General features: G+C 38.5%; 1 protein-coding gene across 1 annotated transcript in view; it reads right to left on the minus strand.

The window, feature by feature from the left end:
- Positions 1-6,181: 6,181 nt before the first annotated feature.
- Positions 6,182-12,157, minus strand: part of RASGEF1C (RasGEF domain family member 1C) — a 121,588-nt gene continuing 115,612 nt past the window's right edge. The window contains exons 12-14 of the mRNA XM_063120814.1: positions 10,407-10,530; positions 8,959-9,031; positions 6,182-6,913 (exon numbers count right to left, since the gene is read on the minus strand). Coding sequence (XP_062976884.1) covers positions 6,889-6,913; positions 8,959-9,031; positions 10,407-10,530 — 222 coding nt within the window. The 3' untranslated portion in view covers positions 6,182-6,888. The remainder of the gene's footprint in view (positions 6,914-8,958; positions 9,032-10,406; positions 10,531-12,157) is intronic.

The raw sequence follows: 12,157 nt of genomic DNA on the forward strand, positions 1-12,157 counted from the left end.
TTCTAGGATTGTGGCCAAAGAGTTTAAATCCTTTAAAATTCAAATAGATACTAGGAAATGTCTGGAAACATGTGAATTGAGTGTTAGGACACTGACTTACAGTTTGTATCTTTGAATTTGTTCCTAATATGTTTAGGATTGAGATTTAAAACAGATAACTGTAAAGCTGTGTATGCCTCCAAAATATGAAACCGTCTCATAGCATCCACAGGAGTTGGGAGGAAAAAGGAAAGCATGCATCCAGACTCTATTGTTGATATAATGTCAGTCCACATATAATGCCAAAGCTTGATTTTATTTTATAGGAACGAGCCCTGTGTGTTCCTTCCTATCCTCAAGTGCTCACAGTAATTAGTTCTTTCATAAGTTTTAGTAAGTCAAAGCAAATGATGAGTTGTGCTTGCCCTGAGTATTAGGATTGTAAACTGGGATTTGATTCTGGTATATAGTCCTGCTTTGCAGGGTAAATGCAAACCACAGGTTGCTGGCTTCTTTAGATTAAGGGGAAATTGTGTTTTCTCACCAGGGCTTTGCTTCCTGCTTCTCTTGTGCAATCATAATGGGGTTACATTACACGGGTGGAGAGGGGCGACCATGTGGTCTGCCATTGAAAACTTCCCCGTCTCTCCATTCTCATAGTATTGAATGGGACAGCACCCTACAGTGAGTGCTTTGTAGTGCAAATTCCCCTGAACACAGTAGGAAATCCCAAGATATTTCCGTAGAATCGAGATATCAGTAGTTGTTTTTAAAAATGTAATTACCAGGGGAAGGTGCTGGAGATGTGCAGGAGGTTGCTGCCATCATCAAAAGGACCCGTGAACTTCCGTGAGTGGCCAGTTATGAGAATGTCTTATTTGGCTCATGTGAAGAAGTCTGTAATAGCATACAGTAATTGCCACAAAACAGGAAGTAACTAATTAAGCACATGAGGGGAAGAAAGGAACACATGAGCATTGAGCTCCTTCCCATAGCATCAAACCATAGCTTGGCATTAGATTAACACCAGTCAATAAATTCTAAAATGGGCTTCAAGTGAGATTTTATTTTAATAAATTACATGCCTCATGTAGAAGTTTAAAAACTAAAAATAATTGCTATTTCATATACACGGATGGTTACTGGCTCACGCTGGATATTAACAAAAAAGCTAGTATAATTATACTGGAACCCAGGAAAGCTTGGTTCCAACATTGCACTTCATCCCTCAAAAACTGCAGTTGTATGCCCCATTTAGAACTATTTCTTTTTTGCATAACACATTAAATATAATTATACACAAATATGGATACGTATTAGCAATGATTATACTGCAGTACATTTCTTGCTAGTTACAGAAGTGAACTAACTTGCTATTGTGGTGAATTTTAGTAATTGGCAGTAGTCACTAAACATTATGTTTAGTTTCTTATTATGGGAGGCTTTTTTACATTGAACAGATGGGGGGAAATGTTAAATATCCTGGTCTAGTTAAAATACGAATTAACTATTGAGCTATTTTTGTCTTTTTATGAAAATGTGTGTAGAATGACATTTGAATACAAATTTTATATTTAAATGTTTACGTAAATTATGCTTTTTAGTCTGTATCCAATAGTTTTGCAGAATGCAGGTACTCACATTTTAAAGCTAGCAAAAATCATTTGAGAGAGGCATGATAAAGAATGTATCATTTAAGAGTGAAGATGAATAAACTATTAAATAAGTAAAGGGATGGGGTGCATGTCCCATCCATTTTCTCATTCTACCAGTCGCATACAACAACTTTTTGCAGCAGAACTGTAGGTTGATTAGGGCTTGTAGTTCTGTTAACTAGTTGAGATGTGAACCAATTCCCAATATACAGTTGGGTCCTTAAAAGAGATACTAGGACAATTGCTTCCATTATAATTGGTTATATTGAAATCCAGGAGAATTATTTGGAATACTTTCCTCCCTTGAATATTCCTATGCACTATTTACAGAACATTTTATGTTAATATTTTCTGAAAGGATTTGATAATATATTCATATTATATATCTGAAGAATAGATTTGCTTTGTTCCTCACCTCTGGCATCAGCAGTTGTCACAAATGCAAATAATTGAATTAGAAATTTGCAGTAGTTATCAACCAGCTGCTGAGAGGTTAGGTTAGCCTCAACTTGTGTTAAAACAGACCAGGACATGACACTTTAGCTACTCTTTTAAGACAGAAATACATTTCTTTGCCAGCTTATGTATCATTTTAAGAAGAATGTAAAATGTGACTAATCTTTTGGTAAATTCCATTTCTCAAGTCACTTCTTTACTGAAACAGTACAGGTACTAGGATACCATGTGCAAGATAACCAAGGGGCAACACTGGAGCTACTGTAGTAGAAGTGTGCATTTTTACATGTGGCTTTAATGTTCATATTGCCAAATGCCAATTCTATCACAATGCCAATAGAGAATTTGCTGCTGCTTTTCTGCCTTAGTTACTCTAGGTTGCTTTATGCATGTTAAAATGATCTGCTCAAAACACATTATGCAGAACAACCCACTGTATGCAAATTGTTTTGGGTTTCTTCAGCAGTTTGAGGGGACAATTAATGAGTGATGCAGGAAAGAAAGTTGTGGGTAAATGAATATCAGTTTGTTTTCTAACAATAATAATGAAGAGGCGGTGGTGTGTGGCGAACAGGAGTATCTGAGAAGGCAAATATAACTGCATTTCTTGAAGGAGGGATAGGTAGCAAACTAAGGCACAGAAGCTGAATCCACTCTTAACTGTAGAGCAGCCTTTCCCAACCTAGGGTCCCCAGTTGTTGGACTGCAACTCCCACCATCCTCAACCAGAATGGCCATTGGGCAGGGATGATGGGAGTTGTAGTATAATAACATCTGGGGACCCAAGATTGGGAAAGGCTGCTGTAGAGCCTCTTGTTGACTGTATATGCATGCTTTCAAATATCTCTCTACAACTATGGAAGCTAAACTTGATTAAAAAACGAACAGCAATCCTGAAAGCTAGGATTTTCTGGTATCCAAGTTCACAGATGCACGTACCAGTTTAGACATGCTTGTGATCAAGACAAGAAGACATTAATTATTGTTTTCACTAAATGCAGGGTACAGAAGGACTGTTCCTGAGCAACATAAAACAGCACTACAGGAATCTAATTCACATAAAATAGTATCTCCGAAGAAACAATCTTGTTCAAATTAGATTGCACTGTGAGCCCTAAGTGAATTTCAGCTGCCTTTAATGGTGAAAGAATTTGAAGAATAAGGCCACTTATTCAGATATATATGGCTTTGTCTAATTTTACACCTTCAGTTTTGGTTCAACTTTTGACAATGGTAACTTTCAGTAATATGGCCTGATGTTAAGATCAGCTGGAGTTACAAAATTATCTTCAGACGAACTAATATAAGAAATACTACTGCTTATAGCGTGGACTCACTGCACTTTTGGACATACAAAGACCCTATGCCTGTCAAATATCAGAAAATGTGACAATACGTTTGTGTCTTGGGTTTTATACACACTAACATACATGCTGTGGATCAGAGCATGAGACATCTTTTTAGAGTACTGTTATGCACACATTGCTGAGAATTGGGTTTTATTTCATACAGACATACCTGTTATGGACCACTGAAAACAAATTAGCATTTGCACTTTTAAAAAGCAAGCCCATCATCCAGACACTTCTATGAATTACATTATGGGTTCCACCATAAAACTGTTCTTACCATTAAGATGTTTCTCCTAATGTTCAATTGAAATCTATCATCCTGTAACTTAAGCCCATTAGATCCAGTCCTGCCATCTGAGGTAACAGAGAACAAGTCTTTCCCCTCTTCTATGTGACAGCCCTTCGAGTGCTGTCAGTCTTCTTTTCTCCTAGCTAAACGTACCCAGTTCCTTAAAAGTTTCCTCATAGGAGTTGTTTTCCATACTCCTGACCTTTGTTGCTCTCCCATTCCAATTTGTCAGCCTGGCACCCAGAACTGGACACAGTGTTCTGGACAAGGTCTGACAAGTACAGAACAAAATGGTGTCTTGGAAATTGTGGTTCTAGTGATGCAGGCTAAAATTGCATTAGCTTATTTTGCTGCTAACTCATGTTCACTACAGGATCAACTACAATCCTGAGATCTTTTTCACACACCGTGTACTTGTACTTGTGCATTCTATTATTATTTTTGCCTAAATGTAGAACTTTGCATTTTCCCTGTTGAATTTCACTTTATTTCAGCCCATTTTACAATCTGATCAAGGTCATTTGGAATTATCATTTGCTAACGAAAATATAATGGAGAATTTTGTCAACTGCTTTCCTGAAACCAAGATAAATTATGTTCACAGTATTCCCATAATCTATTCAGCTAGTAACCCAATCAAAAAGAGAGATAAGATTAATCCTGTGGGATTTATTCTTGACAAATCCAAGGTGGCGTCCACTAATCACTGCATTGTTTTCAGAATGGTTACAGACGGCTTTATAAATTGTTTTAGTATTTTCTCTAGTATTGAAGTCAGACTGACTATTTGCAGTTTCCTGGATTCTTCTCCCCTCCCTGCCCTCTCCCCCCGCCCCCACTTTGGAATAACTTTTGCCTGTCTCCAGTTTTGTTACACCTCACTCATCCTTCAGGGGTGATTACAAATAACCATATATAAACCATTTAGATGCTTGAGCCTGTTACAGGGAAAGCCCTCAACATATCTAAGAGCCCAACTATTGCAGACACCATGCAACAGCCATGAAAAACAGCTTCTACATAGTGGCATTGAATGCAGAAACTCTACTTACTACATTGGTTGAGACTGGTTGGGTCTGGCAAATAAGAATCCGTCCAGGTGAGGAGGCAAAACTTTCTTCTCTCATTTCTTTCCTTCCTTCCCACTTTAGGTACAAATTACTAATATAGGCAACTGAGCATACATTTTTTTATGAGCTAATAACTTTTGTGAATTTATCTGTAATGCTGGCACGGACTGTTTTCATGCTAGCACTATCTGCCATGACACAAAGTGCCATTTTACAAAGAAAGAATATAACAGAATATAAGTAGGCTTTCAGTCAGTGATAATACAGGTCCCTGTAGATAGGATGACCAAATTGCATCTCAGAGGCAAAGATGGCCTCTTTCAAAGAAAGCACCAGTGTCAGCTTCTGAGCAGCCCCAAGGGGAGTCTTACAGAAGTGGAAGTCAACAATCTAGCTAAATTACTATACAAACACATCCCAGTGTCTAAGGACTGCTTTATTGTTCAACAGAGTACCAGTTCAGACTTTGATCGCTGTGCTAAATTCTTAGATGTGGTGGGAGATAGAGGTAATTCTCTGGATTTCTATGCAAGAATTAACATGTAACATACAAATGTACATACATGTCATGCAGTTGGCCGAATTTCTGCTTTTCTTCCAGACCTTTTTGTAGACAGAAGAATCATGGAATGTGGTTGAATCATAAGTATGAGCATCACATATCTTTTCACATGTGGTGGCAAGTACATGTGATTCTGAGACCAAACTCATCCAGTGTAGGATATTGCAGCATTTGTCAGTATCTGAACTGATGACATCTGTGATGTAATCCTGTAATGTAATCCTTTGTTATAACATCTTATTTCAGTTCTTCTATACAGTAAGCAATGGGAGCTTTGCATTTGGCTTCCATTCTATAACTCGCACTGAAATTATTAAAAATGGTAATGTTACATGTTTCATATGAAAGTACAATTAAGTGATTATTACGGTACTTAGTGTCTGTATTATGCAGCACGCCCTGGTCTCCATCAAACACCATGACAGACATGATAGATGTCTTACTGTTCTCATAGATGGAAAGCAGTGACCACGTTTCATACATAAATTGGGGGACTGTAAAATGAGAAACACATCTTATGAACTGCCTGCTGACAATTTTTGAACCATAGTGCAACATTTCATAAGAGTGTCCTCTCAAATGCAGTGGAAATAACAGCCCTAATGTCAAGTAATTCCCTTTCTCAAATATTCTTTGCCTCAGACAGACATGGAGATAAAATGAGTAGGTGAAAGGGGGGATACTGTGAGAGCCCTTAACAGGTCCATCTTCCATTAATTGTCAGTGAGGTAAGGCCCCTTGAAGACGCTTCTCTCAATCATCAGTTAACAGAACTAGATAATATGCTACGTGCTTTATATAGAAGTCAAACAGAAAGCCTTTCACTTCATCAGAACAGCTTAGGAGGACTATATTCTTAGGGGGTGAAATATGATTCACACCCAAAAGGAAAGAGAAATAACGAATGTTTGCAGCTTCAATGCTTCAGTGTTTTAAACAAAATTGGGCAGGCTTTGCATGGGTTTTCCATATCGATGTGGTCTTGTGTTAGTCTTTTATCTCCTGCTGTCAGAATATTGTTCACTGAGGCTGAAGACTGTGGAGGGAAAACAAGGTTCTTTCTTCTGTAGCATGTAAGTAGATTAATGCTCTGTCGGTCAGAATTTAGTTTCGACAGCCCTCAGAGAGTTACTATCCAATATACCCTGCTTCTGAGATGCACACCCTGTACCTTTCCAGTGGCGACTGTTTTGTGTTTGCAGCACCTTGGCTCTCCTTGTCTTTTGCTCGTCCTTCAGAGAGACAAGTGATACAGTGATAAGGACTTAGTTCTGGTACAGCCATAAACAAGTCACCTATTGGGCTTTCGCTGTAGAGAGTAGCTAGAAATCATCACTGTGCGTGCAGTAAAATCACGCCTCTGTTGAGTCTAGCAGATGAATTCCGTTGACCACGTTAAAGAGTCCAAAAATGCACACAAAAATAAAGAATAAAATCTAAATCCCAAATAGGCATCTTTGGAACCAATAGTGCAAAGTAGTTTTGCTGATCTATTCTGTCCTATTGCAGTTGTAGACCTTTATCTTCAAGTCTTTCCTAAGATAGTTGACCTGCAAAATAGAAACACGAGAATAGTAAAAAGAGAGGGGGAAAACTACCATTGTGACATAGAGTTACTCAGAATTAGTTTGAGCACATTCTCTATTTCTGCACTGAGCAAATGGCTGACTATGCCAGCTGTCCCAGTGAGGTAACAGGAGTCAAGGAGAAATTTAACCCAGAAGTAAGAAGGAACAGTATAACCCCAACTTCAGGAGATACTGGGAAACTACTTAGCTGACTAAACCTTAGTGAAACCTGTCAGTTTTCATATTACCTTTTTTCTACATACATTGTACATACATTATCAAGTATTACCAAGATACAAATACATGCATTTTGAAGGAATTTCCCTCCATGTACCTTAGGGACACATTTAGGAAAAAGAAATGTGATAAGTGACCATAAGTAATATCAGCAGTGTTTTCCATCTGTCTTAAAAACTGGCTCGCTAGCTACCACTTCTTTAAAAGGCAATAAACATTATTTACTCTTCAATATGTAAATCTAGTATCAGCATAATAAAGCAGGAGGGTTCCACACCTGTATTAAGCTTCCCTTACAAAATGAGGCTTCATGTGAAATACTCTCTTCTTCTATCCTTGTGGATGAACACAAATCACTCTCCCCTGTACTGCTTTCTGTTTACACAGTTAAGTCCTCTACCTTATACCTCTATGGTTAAGGGACCCCAGCGCCTCCATGGATACACCCCAACATGATCACTGGTAATTTGGTGGGAGTAAAAGCAAAAATGTTCCTGAAGGTGTCAGAGGCTTGATTCAAAGCTCTTGAATCCAACCAGCACTGACTGTGTGCTGAGCCTTAAGACCTAGAATTGAAAAGATTGCAAAGTTGGCATCAGCCATGCCTCAATGGAAAGGGTATTTCAAAACTAGGGCTCTACCACAGAGAAAGCTGTCTTTATATTTGTCACATAACGTATTACCTAACAAGGGTATTTAGAGAAGACCTTCTCCTAAACATCTCCTTCAGGTATTTAGATCCCAAGCCATTTCAGGCTTTAAAGGGAAGCACCAGCACCTTGAATGAGGCTCAGAAACAACAAGGCAGCCACTGCCTTTCCTTCATAAGCAATGTAATATGATTCTACCTGTCTATACCAGGTAATGTTCTGGTAGCCTCATTCTGCACTAGCTAAACCTTCGGGGGCTGACTTCAAGGGTAGCCCTATGTATAATACATTACAGTAATCTAATCACGAGGTTAAGAGTATATGGATCATCGTGGTCAGACTATCCCTGTCCTGGAATGATCATAGCTAGCAAACCAGATGAAGATGGTAAAGAAGACTGCAAGCCACATAGGAAATCTAAGCATCAAGTGAAAAAAAATGTATCGAGGAGTATCTCCCAAGCTACGTGTCTGCTCTTTCAGAGGGAGTGTAATCCCATCTAGAACAGGTTGCACACTCATTTTCAGAATATGACAACCCTCCATCTTGTCAGGATTCAAGTTGAGTTTACTGGTCTTCCTCTAAACCATTACTACAGCCTCAACTTACTCAGATAATAGAGAGAGTGAGAGCCGAGCATCATCAACATGGATGACACTTTACTCCAAACTCTGATGATTTTTCTCAAGTGATTTCTTATAGATATTAAAAAGCAGGAGTGATGGAACTTTGCAGGACAGAGAATAAAAATGCCATGGAGTTGAATAGAAATTGGCCATTGACATCTTCTGAAACCAATTATGAAGGCAGGAGAAAAACCATCATGTTACCATGCTGCCTACATCCAGTCCACAGAGCCAGTCCAGCAAGAAGCAATGGTTGATGGTATCAAGAGCCACTGAGAGGTAAAAGAGTGTCAACAGGATTGTGAACCCACTGTCACTTTCCTAACAGACGTCACCCATCAGAAAAAGAGTCATCTTACACATGTTTGTGTGTATAATCTGTTATAATGTTCAGCCAAGTTTTTTGGAGTATGGAAAAGAAAAGAAGTGGCAATGTTGTTCAACATTGTACCTGACCCGTATGCAACCACTTCCTACTCTGGGAAATCCTGACTCAGCAGAAATGAACTAATACCTCAAGGTTTTCCACCTCTCTTTTTCTGTTTGGTTTTCTGGACTTTCACTTTCATAAGAAGCCAAATACAAACCTAAAATGAAAAAGAAAAACAACATTGGTCATTGACACAGCATCAGTAGCCCACGTCAGCATTCTAAGTGAACAAAAAGAGATTAAAAAATAAACAGAGGATGCAATTCTATGGGGTCATAGGCTTTATCACATTGCCTCCTCCAAAGGTAAAAGAAAGAGGTCTGCTCTCAGAGGGGGAGAGCTGACCTCAGATGCTTCCACCCAGCCTCCATGGAAACCTCCATAGCATTACCTCTCCTACCACAGAGCTCTGATGTTTGGGGCGGGGTGGGTGGTGAGGTGGGGAAGTGTGGCAGGGCTGGGCCAGTGGGTATGCTGGAAGAAATTGTGGATCCACAGCACCCACCCCTCTCCTGGCCCCCAAACCTGCCCCAACCAGGCTCCTGAGCTATGCTAGCCCTGGAATTTTGTGTACATCAGTTCCCTCCCATTTACTTCAATGAGAGACAATTCATAAAAACAAAAGGGAAAAAAACCCAGATAGGGTGGGAAGAAAACAGCAGAAATGCTCCTCCTCCCTCCCTCCCTCCCGTATCTTGGAGTCGAACGGCAGATCTCACAACATGCCCTTTGCTGTTCTATAAGACCCTGAGTAGTGCCAGTGCTGTCCTGTTCTTCCCTTCCTATCGGGCTTGCTGTAATTGCTTTAATTATTTTTTAGTTTTGACAGCCGTTCCTTGTGGGGCTTGAGAATAATTTTCCTTGCTACGTTTTAAATTCACGTGTGGTCAATGAAGTCCCAGCTGTCGGATGAGATTAACGTGGATGAGTTTTAAAGGCTGCTCTTTAAAAATCAAAAGTTCAAAAACAAACCAAAAAGTCAGTCGAGCCCATGGGCATGTGTAGGCAAAGCTAACAAATTCAGTCCTTATCTCTGACATGATGATAATGGGATAGGACTGAATTAACCCATTATGAAATGGCACAAACTAACATGACACGCTGGCTGGGTAGGGAAAGAAGTCAGAGAGGAACTCATTTGCAAATGATGAAAGAACTGCATTGAAAGGGTCTCTCCCCGCTTCAAGCTCAGTTTAAAAGGTAAATAACTCTCTGCTGAGAGCTGGGCTTTCCCCCTGCCAGCAGACATCACAAACACGACTTGTTCTGTCTCAGAATGCTTTCAGCTACAGCATGACCGACATTCATGACAGCCCCTCATGGTACGGCTATCAGGCCTATTGCTCTCTGTGTACCACAGGGATGATTTGTAACATGCAAGATGGCTGGCTGAAAAGTTATTGAAAAGATAAAGGCCCAAATAATCATTCCTACAGCAACCTGCAAGGACAGATTCTGAAAAGCACATTTTCAACCAAGAGCATTGGAATAATGTCAGTTATGAACCAATTGTCAATACAGGAGTCTCTTACCGTCTTCAGTAAAGATGGGTGCAGTATGTAAATAGTGAATGATGTTATCATCACGTTCAAATGGACATTCTACTTGTTTCCATGTTATAAATTCTCCTACTTGTTTAGCTAGTTCCAGGAATTTCTATAGAAATTTTAAAAAGAAACATCTAGGTAAAAGGAAATTGTATATCATTGAAATTATTCCTGTGGCTCCAACATTCCTCAAACAAGTTAGCTAGTTAATGGACCTGACATATTATTTAAAAAGTGTTTGTACACACATATATATATTTCCCAATTCAGCTTTCCCTATGTTTCGGTAATACGCCAAATGAAATCAAGTTGGAACGGGTTATAGTATGGACTTTTTTATGCATATCACCAACTAACATCAAATTCATGTTACATGTGTACCTTTATTATTACATCAAAATATTTAGGGAAACTATATAATAACCTAATTAATAAAGACTTAATTAAAATTAATAGTTTTATTGCTTCTAAATTATATATTGTTTTAACTTGGTTTATGGTTTAATTTGTTTTTAGCTGTGTATATTTACTGCTTTATACTATATACTTTTATCTGTATGCCACCCTGAGATCTTATTGATATAGGGTGGGATCTAAATGTTATAAATAAATAAATAAATAAATAAAACTTAATACTATTTTATTCAGTTAGCAATTATTACATCTTTGGGTTAAAACCAACCTAACATTAGCAGAAGAAATGGCTACACTAGTAGCGCTCCAATGCCTTTTCCCAATGTGCAAATCCTAGCAGACGGCTTTGAAAACCTAAGACCTGCAAGCAGTTGCCCAAGTCAAACCCTTTCCGCTTAGTTCAGAACTTGCCTTCTGCCAGCACAATGTCATTTATGCTAGTGGAATGACACCATCAGATACAACCCTATATTTTCAACATATACCCCATCCCCTATCTTCTCTACAACTATGCATCTTACAGTGCAATCCAAAGCACACTTACTAAAAATTAAATCCCATTGCTTCCAATGGGACTTACTCTGAGGTAATTTATCTGGGAGAATGTTTGACTGAATTCAGGGGGACTTACTTATGAATAGACATGTCTAAGATTGCATTGTCAGTTTTCTTAATGGAGTAACGATCTCTATTTCTATTAAAACATATATATTTAGGATAACTAATAATAAAATTCATTCATTGACATAAAGAAACATAAACAGTATGGAAGTTAACCATAAGCAGTCCAATTTAAAGTCATTAATGAATCAAAAGTAGTCATAAATAGTCAAAAAGTTAAAACAAAATCATATTTAAATAGTCAGAAAAACATTTATAAATGCTCGTGAATAATCACACAGAAAAGAATAAATAAATACCAGCAAATTTCTCCAATGCTATTAAACTGAGTAAAGTGCCTGTCATTTAAACACAACACTTGGAATTTAAAAGTACAACAGCTTCAGTAGTGAGTACTGATGATATGTTTTATCCCCCCAAATGTCTATACTGTAAAATAAAATGTAAAAATCTCTAATAATAAACATGTACATGAAAGCATAAAGACACATCTCCATTTTTTGTTCTTGTTGTCATATGGGTGATACAAACATTTTTCCACAGGTCCAATTCCCACAGGAGCCTATGAATCAGGCCTATGTGTACAGAACTTTAGGCCAGCTGTAGCAGTTGCCATCTCTGAAAGTTGCTACCGCAGGGCAGAGAGCTTCCTCTGCAGTGCCACTGCTGCCATTACTCATTGCAGAACCCTCTTCAGCACT

The sequence above is a fragment of the Elgaria multicarinata genome, chromosome 3, assembly GCF_023053635.1.
Source record: "Elgaria multicarinata webbii isolate HBS135686 ecotype San Diego chromosome 3, rElgMul1.1.pri, whole genome shotgun sequence".
Taxonomy (NCBI): domain Eukaryota; kingdom Metazoa; phylum Chordata; class Lepidosauria; order Squamata; family Anguidae; genus Elgaria; species Elgaria multicarinata.